Source organism: Dasypus novemcinctus, chromosome 10, assembly GCF_030445035.2.
Source record: "Dasypus novemcinctus isolate mDasNov1 chromosome 10, mDasNov1.1.hap2, whole genome shotgun sequence".
Taxonomy (NCBI): domain Eukaryota; kingdom Metazoa; phylum Chordata; class Mammalia; order Cingulata; family Dasypodidae; genus Dasypus; species Dasypus novemcinctus.
Window position 1 is genome coordinate 10,489,930 of NC_080682.1, and position 15,270 is coordinate 10,505,199.

At 60.2% G+C, this 15,270-nt stretch overlaps 4 protein-coding genes across 18 annotated transcripts in view; 1 reads left to right on the forward strand and 3 right to left on the reverse strand.

The window, feature by feature from the left end:
• On the reverse strand, positions 1–4,204 carry DNAJC4 (DnaJ heat shock protein family (Hsp40) member C4). 7 transcript variants are annotated; one of them, XM_058305250.2, is made up of 7 exons: positions 3,805–4,204; positions 3,402–3,512; positions 2,777–2,870; positions 2,095–2,279; positions 1,847–2,008; positions 284–370; positions 1–191 (listed from the first exon to the last, which is right to left on the reverse strand). In XM_058305250.2, exons 1-7 carry the CDS (start codon positions 4,110–4,112, stop codon positions 98–100), a joined length of 1,041 nt encoding a protein of 346 aa, XP_058161233.1. In that variant the 5' UTR covers positions 4,113–4,204; the 3' UTR covers positions 1–97. The 7 variants fall into 7 exon arrangements, with proteins under 7 accessions (XP_058161233.1, XP_058161234.1, XP_058161232.1 ...); XM_058305251.2 differs by having other exon boundaries at positions 1,847–2,011; positions 3,402–3,509; positions 3,805–4,201; XM_058305249.2 differs by having other exon boundaries at positions 1,847–2,011; positions 3,805–4,201.
• TRPT1 (tRNA phosphotransferase 1) lies at positions 2,992–9,243 on the forward strand. Of its 6 annotated transcripts, none has more exons than XM_071217968.1 (8): positions 2,992–3,265; positions 7,250–7,333; positions 7,541–7,638; positions 8,059–8,269; positions 8,368–8,542; positions 8,718–8,774; positions 8,850–8,960; positions 9,086–9,243. In XM_071217968.1, the coding sequence occupies exons 2-8, from the start codon at positions 7,259–7,261 to the stop codon at positions 9,175–9,177; spliced, it is 819 nt and encodes a 272-aa protein (XP_071074069.1). In that variant the 5' UTR covers positions 2,992–3,265; positions 7,250–7,258; the 3' UTR covers positions 9,178–9,243. The 6 variants fall into 6 exon arrangements, with proteins under 6 accessions (XP_071074069.1, XP_058161243.1, XP_071074067.1 ...); XM_058305260.2 differs by having other exon boundaries at positions 2,995–3,265; positions 7,557–7,638; positions 8,100–8,269; XM_071217966.1 differs by lacking the exon at positions 2,992–3,265 and adding an exon at positions 6,836–6,931.
• NUDT22 (nudix hydrolase 22) lies at positions 4,241–6,822 on the reverse strand. 2 transcript variants are annotated; one of them, XM_004449375.5, is made up of 6 exons: positions 6,722–6,822; positions 5,989–6,486; positions 5,426–5,524; positions 4,880–4,977; positions 4,697–4,790; positions 4,241–4,407 (listed from the first exon to the last, which is right to left on the reverse strand). In XM_004449375.5, exons 2-6 carry the CDS (start codon positions 6,466–6,468, stop codon positions 4,267–4,269), a joined length of 912 nt encoding a protein of 303 aa, XP_004449432.2. In that variant the 5' UTR covers positions 6,469–6,486; positions 6,722–6,822; the 3' UTR covers positions 4,241–4,266. The 2 variants fall into 2 exon arrangements, with proteins under 2 accessions (XP_004449432.2, XP_004449433.2); XM_004449376.5 differs by having other exon boundaries at positions 6,734–6,807.
• FERMT3 (FERM domain containing kindlin 3) overlaps positions 9,167–15,270 on the reverse strand; it is a 21,514-nt gene continuing 15,410 nt past the window's right edge. For all 3 annotated transcript variants that reach the window (XM_058305247.2, XM_058305246.2, XM_058305248.2), the window contains exons 7-15: positions 13,044–13,151; positions 12,767–12,901; positions 12,634–12,683; positions 12,414–12,538; positions 12,102–12,208; positions 11,512–11,745; positions 11,007–11,131; positions 9,797–9,938; positions 9,167–9,683 (exon numbers count right to left, since the gene is read on the reverse strand). In XM_058305247.2, coding sequence (XP_058161230.1) covers positions 9,504–9,683; positions 9,797–9,938; positions 11,007–11,131; positions 11,512–11,745; positions 12,102–12,208; positions 12,414–12,538; positions 12,634–12,683; positions 12,767–12,901; positions 13,044–13,151 — 1,206 coding nt within the window. In that variant the 3' untranslated portion in view covers positions 9,167–9,503. The remainder of the gene's footprint in view (positions 9,684–9,796; positions 9,939–11,006; positions 11,132–11,511; positions 11,746–12,101; positions 12,209–12,413; positions 12,539–12,633; positions 12,684–12,766; positions 12,902–13,043; positions 13,152–15,270) is intronic.

Sequence of the window (15,270 nt, forward strand, 5' to 3'; positions counted from 1 at the left end):
TCTGAGATTCACTTTATTGCACGTGTTTGGGGATGTGGGGCGTCCCGGGAGGGAGGCCAGGAGGGCACACCCAGCGGGCGCCAGGCAGGCCAGCCCCTCAGGGGCTGTTGCCCGGGGGCACGATCCCAGGGTCTCGAGGAGCCTCTTGCAGCCTCTGCTGTCGCTCCTGCTGGAGCCTGGCTCTGTTGGCCCTGGAGGAGAGAGCAGCTGGGTGGTTGGAGCAGGCATCCCACAGGGCGGGGCCATGGCAGTAAGGAAAGGACAGGGCAGTGCAGGGACAGACCTGGCCCGGGCCCGCGAGTCGTTGTAGATGGCTGTGATGATTCGGTCCTTTTCATCCATGAAGCTTCGGTGCACCTGCTCCAGCTTCCTGCAAGAAAGGGAGTGGCTATTAACGCTGGTGCACCCAAGTCCCACCCTCCTCCACCACCAGTGCCACCCCAGGACTTCACAGCTTTACATCTGTGGGGAGGGACTGCAGCCTAACGCTGTCTGTGATGGGGGGGTAAGGGGCAGAGTGGGCCAGGGCCTGCCCGGGGTCCAGCAGCTGTGCCTCTGAAGGTGTGGACAGCTCTGGACCTCAGGGTGCTGCTTGCAGGAGACTAGAAAGGGTGGTGCAGCTAAGCCCATCACTGAACTGGGTAGGCTACTGACAGCAGACTTTGGCCCTTGGGCATCTTCGCTGTTGAAAGTCACTGCCCTGGCACATGTGGAAGGAAGAGGGGCGGGGAAACTGCTGCTGGGTGAGTGAGGACAGTTGGGCTGAGGCCCCATTAAAAGGCATTTGTGGATCCAATGGATGTGTCATGATGATGGGAACGAGTGTTGTTGGGGGGGGGGGAGAGGGGGGGTGGGGGGGTGGGGTTGAATGGGACCTCACATATATATTTTTAATGTAATATTATTACAAAGTCAATAAAAAATAAAAAAATTAAAAAATAAAATAAAAAAATAAAAAAAAAGGCATTTGCGGGAAGCGGACTTGGCCCAGTGGTTAGGGCGTCTGTCTACCACATGCGAGGTCCGCGGTTCAAACCCTGGGCCTCCTTGACCTGTGTGGAGCTAGCCCATGCGTAGTGCTGATGCGTGCAAGGAGTGCCCTACCACTCAGGGGTGTCCCCTGGGTAGGGGAGCCCCACGTGCAAGGAGTGCGCCCCATAAGGAGAGCGGCCCAGCGCAAAAGAAAGTGCAGCCTGCCAAAGAATGGCACCGCACACATGGAGAACTGACACAGTAGGATGACACAACAAAAAGAAACACAGATTCCTGTGCCACTTACAACAACAGAAGCGGACAAAGAAGAACACACAGCAAACAGACACAGAGAACAGACAACTGGGGGGGGAAGGGGAGAGAAAAAAAAAAGGCATTTGCTTGGGGAGCAGATGTGCCTCAAGCAGTTGAGCGCCTGCTTCCCACATGGGGGGTCCAGGGTTCAGTTCCCAGTGCCTCCTAAAAAATAAAAACAACAGGCAAAACAAACAAAAAAACCAACTTGGGAGCCGATGTGGCTCAGAGGTTGAGCGCCGGCTTCCCACATATGAGGTCCCAGGTTCAATCCCCAACTCTGGTACCACACACACACACAAAATGCATTTGCTTGTTGTTGATGATTTCGGTTGGCTCCAGCGCTCCCTGGCAGCCAGCACCAAAGGTTTACATTCAAATTATGAAAAACTACAAGTGATGGCATTAGCCATCAGTGCCCCTGCCAAGTGCTGCAGAGGCCAGATTTCATGCAGCTCGTAGCTTAAGCATGCAAGGGTGCGAGCCACAAAGTCTCCCTATGCTGGGCTCCCCCTCCCTCCCACCCACTGCCCGTCACCCCGGGGAGCGCAGGATGTACCTGAAGGCGGCATAGTGCAAGCCCATGCCTGCCAGCATGAGCAGGAGGCAGTACCCCAGCACCCGCTGGTTGTGTTTGCGCTGCCGCTGCCTCGACTCGGGCCCCTGTGGCCTCATGCCATGGAACTGGGCCCAGTAGTGTGCGTTGGGAGGCTCCCAGGAGCTGCTGGGTGGGGAGCAGGAAGGATAACATGGGGATGAGGCTCCTCGGGAGCCCTGCGGGGCAAGCTGGGGGCAGGACTGCTGTACCTGTAAGCTTGGTGGGCAGGCCTGGGATGGGCTGTGGTTCCTGGAGACTTGGGGGGACTCGCCGAGCGGAGCTGGTGGTCATAGCTGTGGCGGCTTTGCTCATGACTGAGTACACGGTAGGCCTCACTGAGCTCCACAAAGCGGCTGTGCAGGGACGGGTCCCTGGGGTCCCGGTCAGGGTGCAGCTGGGGTGGGGCACGACTCCCCTCATTGCCCTTCCCTTGCTCCTTCTCAGGACCCATTCCCACAATGCCCACCCACAAGGGCTCAAATCACTCCCAGAGGCCAGGCAGTGAACATCACATTCAGTTCAGCTACCCCTCCAGAAGGCCGGAGAGTCAAGAAGCACAGACCCCGTCCCCTGCCCTTGTCCATGCCCTCCCCACCTTCCAGTCCCATCTTGTCAAATGCCCTGGTCCAGGCCTTCTGGATCAGGAGCAGGTGAGCAGGTCAGGAGAACCTAGCCCAGCCCTGGCAAGACCCCTGGCTTCTGCCCCAGCCTTTCCTCCTGCCTGGCCCAAGACTTTTGTCCTCCTGGGGCACCCCCCACTCTCCACCTTGTAGGCAGAGGGACTGTGGCATCAGCCAGGGACGCTCAGGTCTACCCCAGCCCCACTCCTGGGAACTTGAGCGACTGCCATCTGGCTCGGATTCCCGTCCCTCCACATAGGGGAACTGGTACCTCTTTGGACTTGGTGAAGAAAGCTCGTTTAACTTCTTCAGTGCTGGCTCCTGGATGTACCCCCAGCAGTTCATAGTAGTTACTGGGGCCAGACCTGTGGTGAGAGGCCCCAGCCTGCAGGATAGCCCCTCCCCTTCGAGTCAGTGGCCAGGAGCTGAGAGGTGTCAAGGCAGACCTATCTCCAAATCATCCCTCCCTTTTGAATGTTTCCAGCATGGTGCAGATCAAAACCCCTTGCTTCAGAAACACCTGGAGAGCTTGTTTAAAAAAGATTCCTGAGCTCCACCTCATTCCTCCAGATCAGAATATCCAGGACAGGGCCCAGGAATCTGCATTTTTACAGTCCCCATCCCCCCCAGGTGGGTTATGCAATGATGCTTCACAACCACTAGTGATGAGGAAAGTGCGTCGGGTTTGAATGACACCGGGCTCGACTTCCAGATCTGCCACTTGCTGGATGACCTTGAGGGCGTACCCTAATCTCTGAAGGTAAGGGTTACCTGAGACAAGCCGGTAAGGCACCTGGCTCGGAGGAGAGAGACCAGAACCATCTCAGCACCCAGGGCAGGGCCTAGAGCTCGGCAGGTCCTCACAAAAAGCCGGGGCCCCCCGACTCCCGACTCACCGCTGCCCGGCAGCTTCTCCGAGGAGCCGGGCGGGAGGGCTGCGGGGCCACAGACGGCAGAGGCGCAGGGGCGGCAGGGGCGGCAGGGGCGGCATGGAGGCGGGCGAGCTGCTGGGGAAAGAGACCACAGCGGGGCGTGCATTGGGACCGGATGGGGCCAGACAGAAGCCCCCCGGGAGCAGAAGGAAGGGATCTGGTCTCGTTTTCTGAAGAAGGAAAAACGAAGGGGCGGGTGGAGCCCCCTTGCTCAGGACCTGTCCCCGTCTCTGACTCGGGTGTCCTAGACCCTTCCCCTTGCTGGCCTTAGTGTCCCGGAACACCGAGACCCCCGACCCACCCCGGGAGCTTGGGGGAGGCTGGACCAGGGAGGAGCTTCAGCCAAGCCCCGCCCCCGTGCACTCACAGCCTTCGCGGCGGCCGCCATTTCCTGCGCTCATCCAGGCCCCGCCCCCGTATCCTCATTGGCTCAGACACACCGACCGAGCAAATATAACCTGAAGATGCGGAAGTGCGGGAAAGCCCCGCCCCCGCACGCCCATTGGCCTTTGACTCCTCGGGCCCGCCCACGGAGCCGCACCCCCGGCGCTCGTGGGAAGAGTGCGGGACCGAGCACGGGGCCAGTGTGACCCTGGGTGAGGCTTTGCCCCTAGACCGACCCCGCGGCGGCCCCACAGTGTCCCGGGCGTCACCGGGGCCTGACGAGGTGCGCATGGCCCTCAGCCCCCGCCTGCAGAGGCGCTGGGTTTTTGTTTTCTTTCATTTGCCCTGACTCCCCCGCCCTCCCAGGGCTCTCTCAGCGGTGCCTCTCGATCTCACGCAAATAGTAGATGCCAGCGGAATTCACGATTAAAGTTCTTTATTGTCTTCAGAGCGGCGGTGATTGGGTGGGGGACCCTGGGGCGACTGAGGCTGGACATCCCTGGACTCGGTTGTAGAGGAGGACAGCGCCTTTGGCTGAGGGGCAGAGCTCGGCCCAGATCTGGGTCTCCTGCAGCCGCCATACGTTCTGGGAGGAGACAGTAGTGAAGGCCACTGAGGCAGGGAGACAGGCATCGGCCTGAGCCAGAGCCCTGAGCACTGTATCCTCCCTAGGGAGGCATGTTAGGCGGTACGGCAGGTCCCCGGCCCTCCCTTGGCCAAGGGCATTCCCACATGAGGACTTGTGACTCTGGAGGAAAGCACTCTCAGACCTGGGGGTCTGGCCCAGCCCCCCAGGGGCACACCAAGCCTCTCTGCAGGCCCTGAGCCTGAGCCTGGGCCTGGGCTGGCCCAGGCAAAACACAGCCAACCCGCACCTGTGTTTCCACAAAGATGATGCCTGTGGACTCGTGGGCCTCGGGTCCCCCATTCAAGTAGTGCTTCCTCACCTGCTCAGAAGTCAGGCTGCACCTGGAAAAGGATAAGGGGTGTCTCAGCCCTGCCTCACAGCCACCCACCTACCCCAGGACCCAGGATCCTGTGCCCCAGAGCCCACTCACTGGACGAAGAACTCGGCACTGGCACGACCGGCACTGGTCTCATTGCAGGCGATGCCCAACAGCAGGGGCTGACTCAAGGTGGGAAGCGGCAGGTTCACCTGGGGCCAGGGGTCCCACTTGTCAGTATCCACTGTCCCCCACCCTCTTGATGGAGGGCAGCCCCTTACCCTTGCGCAGCCAAAACTCAGTCCTGCGTAGATTTGGGGCCTGTTCCTAATACAGACTAGAAAAACTGAAGAATTTGCCCAGGGTCACCCAAGGGAAGCTGGTTTAATAACTGGGATTCCTATTTACTCCTCTTTCAACAAGGCTAGGCAGTAGGCAAGACATTTATCATTGTTCCCATTGTATAGAAGATGAAATGGAGGCACAGAAAAAGGAGGGATAGGATTCCAATCCAAGTGTGCTCATTGCAAAGCCAAGCTCTTCCTCTGATGCCAACCAGATGCCTGCAGACCCTCCTGCCAGCCCAGACCTATGGAATTCTGGCATTTTCTATCCCCTCCCTTCATGCCCATCACCCTACCTGGGCTGCCCCTCACTCACCTCATCACAGATCTCCTGCAGGACACTGGAGAAGAGCTCCCGCACCACCAGCTCCCCAGGGAGGTCCTCATGCTGGGGTCTGTCACCAGGGCACACGGCCTGTGAGAGGTCAGGCTCAGACCCTGCTCCCCACCTCTTACCACCCTGTCCTGCTGGTACTTGCTGGCCTTGAGTGCCTGGAGTGGCATGGTGTAAGAATCTCGGTCTTCTCCTGCCTCAGGCCCCCTTTTCCAGATGGACAACCAAAGGCTCCACTCGGAAGGGGCCACACAGGGAGTTGGGGGTAAGGTAGAGTGTCTGCTTCCTCGGCTTCTCCCCACCCATATTCTCCAGCTCCCCACAGGTCTGGGGCAGGGGTCAGTGGGGAGACTGAGTGGCTGTCCCAAGCAGAGCCGCTCAGAGAAGTATCAGGCCAGTTCTTCTTTTCCTTGCATGTGCCTCCCTCCATCCTGCCAGGACAGGCTTTATTGCCCCTTTAAGGGGAGAGCAAACAAAAGCTGGGAGGGCTTGGAGCTCCAGATCTCTGGAGCTGTCTTGGTCTTTGGGACCAGCTGAGTGCTCACCTGAGGCTCAGGGTGCCCCCCAGGCACGTCCACCAGCCCAGGGGCCTCAGCCACCTGCCCAGAGCGGCGCAGGAAGACGAGGAAGCCATCTGCGGTAGCCAATGCAGCACCCACGCCCAGTGGGTCTGCCAGGTAGGCTTGCCTGTCACCCCAGTCAGTAGCCCCCTGCTGTCGCAACCAGGCAGCGGAACTCGCCCAGTTGGTGCCCAGGAAGTCTCGGTAGGAAGTGAGGCCCAGACACAGCAGTAGTTCTGGACCTGGACAGTCACTGGGTGCCAGGGCGGCAGAGTGCAGACGGAACTTGGGGGCGTCAAAGAGCCAGGGCTGGGCCTGTAGCCGAGTCTCCCAGATGGCAGCGATGTCCTTGTCCCCTCCTGGCAGTGGGTGACGGTCGTAGGCTGGGCTCAGCTCCGCCCTCACCTGCTCTTCGGGAAGCCCACCCAGGGGGCACTGCAACAACAGGGACACTTCGGGGTCCATGGTGTGAACAGGGCGGCTCTAGGGGAGGACAGAGCCGGGCCTGTCACCTCCAGGGCTGGGCCTGGCAGCAGGCCCCCTCTGCCACAGTTCTCCGAGGGCACCCCCAACCTCCCGATCACTCCTTGGGCATCCCTGCCAGAGCCCAGCTGGGTACCCGGGACCCCTGCTGGCAGGCGTCCCTGGGACTTCCGGGAACCCCTACATCCCTGAGGTCCTGGGTCCAGTCTCCCCCAAATGCGTGTGTCCCCCAAACCTAGGGCCCTGCCTCCAAGCCGTGACGCGCCGGCAGCCCCTCCCAGGTCCGGAAGGCGTCCGCCCTGCAGTCACGCGCAGACTCGGCCCACAGGCTCCGCCCCCTTCCCGGAGCGGAAGTGCCCGCCCCCTACCTCTGAGGCCTCTCATTGGCCAGGTGATCTGGTCCCCACGGGGGTCAGACGACTGGCCTGGGGGAGTCGGTGAGCCTGTGAGTTTGGGGTCCGCCTCACCGCTGTTTGTGTCCGTTTGTCCAGGCCTTCCGCCCTACTAGCCCGGACGCCAGCTCCACCACCCCAAGCCGGCGTGGGCGCTCTAGGGCGCGGGGACTTGGCTTTCGTGGGCGCCGAGGCTGGCGCACACTTGATCTTAGGCAAGTCTTGCCTAATGACCCTTAGTTTCCTTACCTGCACCGGGGAGGTGCGGAGTTGGGAAGTAAATTTAGTGAACTGAAAGCCCCACTTTCTGAGCAGGGTAGGGACGTGGGAGAGTCCTGAAAGCAGCCCCCACATGTCACTATTCCCCACAGGCCTTGGCCATGAACGTCTCTGGAAGAGGGAGGCAGGAAGCAGCAGGACCCAGGGGGAGAAGGGCTCCCAGACCTCAAGAACAGGTGCGCGCCTCCCCCACTCCCAGCCCCGTCCCCGTGGTGGGAGGGCTGGGGAGGAGACGCTGAGCCCTGGCTCTCCGGGCACTGCCTGTGAGGAGCTAAGAGGCCTTCCTCTTCCCAGAGACCCTAGGGCCTGGTCTCCCTCCGCAGCAGGTCACTCGGGGTTCAGGGTGGGCAGCAGGACAGGATCACTGCGGGATTGGTGGCCAGCCCTGGGATCTTTCAGGACCCAGACGTGCGACTGTCCAAGGCTCTGTCCTACGCCCTGCGCCACGGGGCCCTGAAGCTGGGGCTTCCCATGGGAGCAGGTAAGTGAGGATCTTGGAGACCTGGGCAGAAGGCACAGCAGGGTGCATCCTTCCCATGTTCCCAGAGCCCCCTATCAAGTCTGGGCCAACTGGGAGAGGAGCCCCTGTCTGGGTCAGGCTGGGTGATGCCCCCTCCACCCACGTGGCCCAGTAAGGACTTTTCCCAAGACTGGGCACTGGGGAATGTTGGGACAACCGATGTTTATTGAGTGTCCACTCTGGGCCCAGTACTGGGTTAAACATTTTATCTTTGTGCCCAGCCTCCATGAGGCAGGTCATGTTCCATGTAAGCTAAAGAAACTGAGGTCCAGAAAGGGGAAACTTTCCAAAGGTCACACACTTGGGGATGGATGAACCCCGTGGGACCCCCAAGCCCTGAGTCTGTTCCCATTGCCTGTGGCTCCTCTTGTGACCTGGCAGGCCACAGCAAGGTCAGCCCCTGAGCACATGCCTGCCCACAGATGGCTTCGTGCCCCTGGGTGCCCTCTTGCAGCTGCCCCAGTTCCGTGACTTCTCAGCCGAAGATGTGCAGCGAGTGGTGGACACCAATGGGAAGCAGCGGTTTGCCCTGCAACCAGGGGACCTCAGTACTGGCCCTCTCATCCGGGCCAATCAGGGCCATTCCTTGCAGGTATGGTCTCAGGGGGCAGGCGGGAGAGCCGGGTAAGGCTTCTTCCCCGGGGGAGGGGGTTTTTACTCCCTGCTGCCCATTCATTCCACCCATACCAGGTACCTGAGTTGGAGCTGATGCCCCTGGACATGCCACAGGCCCTGCCCCCAGTGTTGGTCCATGGCACATTTTGGAAGCACTGGCCATCCATCCTGCTCAAGGGACTGTCCTGTCAGGGAAGGACACACATCCACCTGGCCCCAGGATTGCCTGGGGACCCTGGCATCACCAGTGGTCAGTGTCCCCCCCTGCCTAGCAGCTCCCACCTCCTTTATCCTCCCAGAGCCCCCTCCAAGAGTCACAGCCTCCCTTGTCCCAAGCTGCCCCATATTCCACTCCATACCCTGCATGCAGCAGCAATCCCCCACCGAGCCTAAGTCACCCAGGCCCCAGCTCCGGTTGTCTGCAGGCATGCGGCCGAACTGCCAGGTGGCTGTGTTCATTGACGGACCCAAGGCCATGGCAGGTGAGTCTGGACACATTGGGACCATCCTAGGCCTTCAGAGAGGGCCTGGGTCACATCCCTGGTTCTCATTTTCAGATGGAATCCCCTTTTTCTGCTCCGCCAATGGGGTGATCCTGACTCCGGGGAATGCTGATGGTTTTCTGCCTCCCAAGTACTTCAAGAAGGCCCTGCAGCTACGCCCTACCAGTGAGGACTCCCCCTCCCCTAATTCCTTGTGCCTGGAGCCTGTGCCTGTCTGTGCTCAACTCCCTGCCCAGTCCCAGGCTGGCTTCAGGCTTGCTTTCTCTAACCAATCCTTATTTCTATCTCAGGAAAGCCCCTCTCCCTGGCTGGTGATGAAGACACAGAGTGTCAGAGTGGCTCCAAGCACAGCCCCAGAGGAAGAGGGATGGTACAGCAATAAAATATTTATTTATAAAAAAGAAATTTAAAAAATAACAAAAAAGAAACTCCAGTTTGGAACCATGAATCATGATCCTGTAGCTGCATCTGATCTTCCTTGTGTGCTCAGGGGCTTCCGATGGATTGGGGGCATTACTCTTGGCCAGCTGAGTGCTAGGTGATGGCAGTCTGGCCCAGCCGGGCCCCTGGGCTGCACAAAGCCAGTGATAGCGTGTGAACGTGCCCAGCTCGCCTGGAGAGAGCATGGGGTAGTGAGTCCCAGAGGGTGTGGGCATGGCCATGGCTGTGGCAGGTGGTGAGCAGGGCTTAGGGGCAGGAAGACTGCCCTCAAAAGGCCTCGTGGCCCCCAGTGAGCTGCAGGAAGAGGTCCTCATCCAGCTCCTCCCCGCGGGCCCGCTCCCGCGTCGACAGGAAAATGTAGCCCCCAATGTACTCGTGTACAATGCGGCAGCTGGCAGACACACAGCTGAAGGCCACGTTGATGTGCTCGTCAAACTCGATGGCCACCTGCAGGGCGAGCCAGCAGAGGGGCTGGGAGGGGTGGGAAGAGGGGGCAGCCCCGCCCCTGGCCCCGCCCTGGCTGGCTCTGGCCCCGCCCCCTGGCTCTGCCCTCCGCCCACCTGCCTGATGTCCCAGTTGACATTCCACTGGCGCATGTTGCTGAAGCGCCACGTCTTGACCACATCCCCCACAGCCAGGTCGATGCGGATCAGGCGGTTGTTGGCGATGCCCAGGACCTCGTCTTTCCTGCTGCCCTTGAACCTGGTCCCGAGGGGAAGAGGGGGTGAGTTAGGGCCCCACCGCGCATGGCCGCGGAGCCTGGGTCAGGGCTCCAGGCCAGTACGGTGGAATCAGCTGCGGGCGTTTCCCAACTCTGCTGCCCACCAGCGATGCGCCCCTGAGAAGTCATTTAGATTCCCTGGGCCTCAAGTTCCTTATCTGGGAAATGGGGGTTAATTGATATAATCATTATAACAGCACAAGCAGCACCAGGCAAATAGTCCCTGCCTTTAAATAATAACTGTTTGCCTAGGGTTTGGGGGTATCGAGGGTCAACATCTGTTGCTTCACTGGCCTTTTGGGCTTGGGATAATAAAAGGGCCACACCCTGTAACAGCACCCAGCCTCAGCCCTGTTCTGCAGAGAAGGTGTTCTGGATTGAACTGTGTCCCCCAAAAGGAAATGCTGAAGTCGTCCTCTCGAGGGCGGCAGAACGGGAGCTTATTTGGGAATACGGTCGTAGCAGATGGAATCAGGCCAGTTAAAATGAGGTCACGCTGGAGTAGGGGGGGCCCTTAGTCCAGTAGAAGAGTATCGCTTACAGCGTCCTCATAAGAAGAGGAGCCCCGGAGAGGGACAGCGAACGCCCCGCACGGTCGGCACGCCTCTTCTGAAGCCAGAAGAGGTACAGAGGATTCTTCCCTGTACGCTCCAAAGGCAGCTCGGCCAGACCGGCACCTTGATTTCAGACTTCCAAGCTCTGGGACTGTGAGACGGTAACTGTCTTTTGTTTTAACCCACCCGCTTTGTGGCACCTGGCTGTGCAGCCCTAGGACACTAAGAGAAGCTGACTAAGGGCGAGAGGGGACGGTCCAAGGCAGAGCTGGGGTGCGACCTGGTGCCCTGCTTTCCGGGCCTGAGTTGGCGCTCCTGTGTGCTGCACGGGAGGGGGTGGTGCCCCTGGTGTCGTCAGTCAGGTGAGCCCACCAAGAACGGGAAGCGGGGCCTCGGAGGGGGCGGGGCAGTGCCTGCCAGGACCTGCTCTCAGATGTGGGCACGAAGCAGGCCCAGGCGATGCTTGGCAGGGTGAGGCTGGGGTGGGGGCCGTACCTGACCATGAAGTAGGAGATGCCAAAGTCAGGCAGGGACTGCCAGGCCTGGATGAAGCGCAACTGGGCCTCGGTCATCGAGAGCTGCGCCACGTTCTGGTGGGCCTCCAGGATGCGCGGGGTGAGCTGCAGGACCACGCTGTGAGGGCTCACCCCTTCCCCAAGCCCCGAGACACCCCGCCTACCCCGAGTCAGGAGCCAGGTGCTGCACCCGGGGGAAGGGGCGGTGTCCTGCAGGGCCACCGGCGGGCAGCCTGTCGCCACTCGGCACGTGTGAGCTGAGCCAGGCCCAAGGTGGGCATGGCCCTGGAAATGGGGCTCCCTGGGGCTTGAGGGAGGGAGGGAGTGGGTGAGAGAGCGAGAGGCCGTGGTGTCTGGCTGGATGCAGCGTAGGGGCACAGGGGGAGAAAAGGGAGTGAGCACCAGACCTGCCAAAGGAAGGCCCTGTGGTCCCAGGGGTGGCCCAGCAAGCACACTGGTCATTCCCATCCCGCCCTCCCTGGCACCTGCTTGGCCTTGAACTTGCGCTGGAAGCGGGGGGCCACGAGGCCATAGGGGTTGAGGCCCTCGGTGGAGGCTTCGGGGCCCTGGGGCTGGTTGCCCGTGCCCCCGCCACCTGCCCGCTGCAGGTTCAGGAAGGCCAGGATGGCCTGCACCTCGCTGGCGTAGCTGCTGTCCGCCATGGTGCGGCCCTTGGAGGCCAGCCGGCAGCCGGCCATCCAGCGGGCGTACTGCTGCTCCTGGGGGCGGGGCTCTGCTCAGACCGGGGCCGGCCGCCCCGCCCCCCGCCGGCCTGGCCCCGCCCCCACTGACATGGTCCCGCCCCCGCCATCCGGCCATCCGCGGGCGTGCTGCTGCTCCTGGGGACCCGGCTCTGCTCAGACCCGGGCCCGCCCGCCCCGCCCCCGCTGGCATGGCCCCGCCCCCACCGGCATGGCCCCGCCCCTGCCGACCTGGCCCCGCCCCCCGCCAGCCTGCCATCCTGCGGGCGTGCTGCTGCACCTGGGGGCGGGGCTCTGCTCAGGCCCGGGCCCGCCCACCCCACCAGCCTGGCCCCGCCCCCCGCCGGACCCGGCCCGGCCCCGCCTTCACTCACGTCCTGGCAGCGCAGGTAGAGCTCACTCATGCCCTCAGGGGAGGGCACGAGCAGTTTGATGCAGAACTTCTGGCCTGAGACGTTGACGTCAGGGACCACCTCGCAGCCTGGAGGGAGAAATCCGGGTGGGGGGGTCGGGGAGGGGAGCCCTGCCTGAGAAGCCCCTGTGTGGACGCCACCCCTGCGCAGCCGCATCGAGACCCAAAGCTTCTATGCCAGTCCCCAGGAGGAAACCGAGGCTGGGCGAGCACCTTCGCCTTTCCAGCTCCCCCTCCCCGCCTGCCCCGGGCCTGGCCAGCTGCCCTCACTCACCCTTGAGGTTGAGCTGCTGAATGGGGTCCCCGGGGGCCTCGTCCTGGCTTTTGTAGTACGACAGTGTGGTCTCCTTGAACACCACCCAGTGCTGGCGGTACCCCTTCAGGGTCAGCTTCCGGGGCCTGGAGGCCAAGGGGGAGGTGGGTGGAGGGCACCTCCTTCTCTCTCTCTGGACTGGGCCCCCCAGCAGGGCGACACGCCCTGGGCCCAAACTCACCGGAAGATTCGGAGATGGTCCCTGAGTTCCGGGATGGTGGTGAGGCTGTCCTGTGGCAGGAAGGGTGTCAGAGGGTCCCCCGGGTCCCCGTGCTCCACCCCGACGCCCACCCGCGGCCCGGGCCCCTCCTCACCAGCACGTCCGTGGAGGCCGAGCCCTCCAGCTTCACCTCCAGGTTGCTCAGGGCTGCGTCCAGGTCGTCCAGCCCTGTGTCTGCACTTGCCAGCTCGCCCACCTCCCCGCTCTGCGTCAGCTTGTTGATGTGGTACTGGGGGGGCGCACACAGCCCGAGAGGCTGAGTCGGGCACCCGGCTGCCCAATGGGGACTGGCCACTAAGTGGGGCTCCCCAGAGATGTCATCCCTGCCCAGGGGCCACCCCGCGGCCCACCGCCCGGGGCCAGCCTGGCACCTGCAGGGCCGCAAACACCATCATCTCCTCCTCGGTGCAGTCCATCTCCTCCAGGAGCAGGTCCCACCGACTCTGCTCGTACAGCTGTGTCAGCCGCACCGGGTCTGTCTGGAGCGGCAGGAGGGGGAGGCTGGATCGGTCAGAGGCCGACTACCCTGACACCTGGGGCAGCAGCCCTGGGCGCCTCAGCCTTCCTCCCTGTCCACCTGGCTAGCAAGCTCGTTCAGCGACGGGGGCAGCAGCCCCAGCCCCAGCCTTACAGGCCCCCAGCCCTACCCCCACCCAGGGCCCAGGCAAACAGCCCCTTCGCCCCTCCAAACTTTGGCTCAGTTGTTCAACCAACAAATGTTTCCTGCGTGCCTACTGCGTGCCCAGCCCTCTACTGAGGGCACAAGGGAGACCGAGTAAACAGGTCAATAAACAAGTAAAGTGGTGCAAGAGAGTGATAAACGCACTACAGGAATTAGCTTCCGTAGTGGCAGCTCACTGATGCCCTTGAGCAAGGGCACTCTGAGTTTGATGGTGATGAGAAAGAATGAAACTGGAGGGTGGGGTACTCTATATAGGGAAGCAGTCAGGGAAGGTGGGACATGCTGTCATGAGCTGAGACTGGAAGGATGGTGATGGGCCACTAATGGCAAGAATGACAGGGAGAGCATTCCAGAAAGAAGCAACAGGGAGGGCAAAGGCCCCAAGGGGGATTGCAGTTACCCACAGAAGAGCAACCCCACACTCTCTCTGAAACCAACCAAAATTGACAGCCAAGGCATACAAAGAGGTAAACCCAAAAGGACAAAGAAGAGAGGGAACTAGCGCATCTGAAAGATGGAACACAATTTTGGAAGATGGAAAGCAAAAACATGAAAGGGAGCTGAGTTACAGGGCAGAGAGAGCTGGAGTCCCCTGCCGCTTTCCTCCTTTGTTCTCCTGTAAAGGCACTCATGAATGTTGAAAATAGGCAGGAAGCAAACAGCAAAAAGACCAAAGATCCACACAAAGGTATCTGGTTCAGCTGGCAGACCCTGGGCAGGCTTTGGACTTGGCTACTCTGAATGAGGAACAAGGGTGAGATGGAATGACTGGAACTGGGATGAAGTCTGAAAAAGGAGCAGGTTCCTACCCCAATCCCAGCTGCCCAGTGGCAGCCAGCTGGCATCTGGCAGAAGCCCAGAGATGGATTCCCTGGAGATCCTGAGGCAGAGGGTGTTGCACGTGTCACCCTAGGAACATAATCATAAAGCTCTAGGAATTAAGACTGGGCGTCACTCAGATGTGACTTCTCTACACATCTTCTGTCACTTTTACTGAACCTGTGGTTGGCACTGGGGTTGGTGTATGCTCAGGAGACGTGAATCTCTGGACTGTCCGTGTGCCAGCTGTACCCTGAGCCTCAGCAGACTTGCAACACCTACTCTCCAGTTCATTGGATTTACCCAGGTCAGCGAACAGGGAGGTGAGGATGGTCAACCACCACACCAAGGAACTAAGAGAGTCTACCACTGCAAGCAGGAGAATCCCATCCATCAATCATGTGGGATCTAATGCCCCTCTCAATTTAGAAGTGGAGTGGGCACTGCCATCCCAGGGTCCTCAGGATGGAGGAATAAAATATGGATTAGAGTAGACTTACTGGTATTCTATTATAGAATTATTGTGACTCTAGCAATGGAAGAAATTGTACCATTGATGTGGAGACAGTGGCCACGAGAGTGGCTGAAGACAGGGAGAGGGAAGAAGAGGTGTGATATGGGGGCATTTTCAGGACTTGAAGTTGTTCTGAATGATATTGCAGGGACAGATGCAGGACGTTATATACCCTGCCATAATCCATTGAATGGACTCGGGGAGAGTGTAAACTACAGCGTAAACTATAATTCATGCTGTGTAGCAGTGCTCCAAAGTGTACTCATCAATTACAATGAATGTACCACATTAATGAAAGAAGTTGTTGATATGGGAGGAGTAGGGGGTGTGGGGTATATGGGAACCTCCTATTTTTTGTTGTTGTTGTTATTTTTTTCTCTTTATTTTTTTAATGTTACATTAAAAAAATAGGAGGTCCCCATATACTCCCCACCCCCCTCACCCCACTCCTCTGCCCTTAACAACAATCTCCTCCATCATCACAAGACATTCATTGCACTTGGTGAATACATCTCTGAGCAGTGCTGCACCTCATGGTCAATGAGCCACACCATAGCCCACACTCTCCCACAGTCCACCCAGT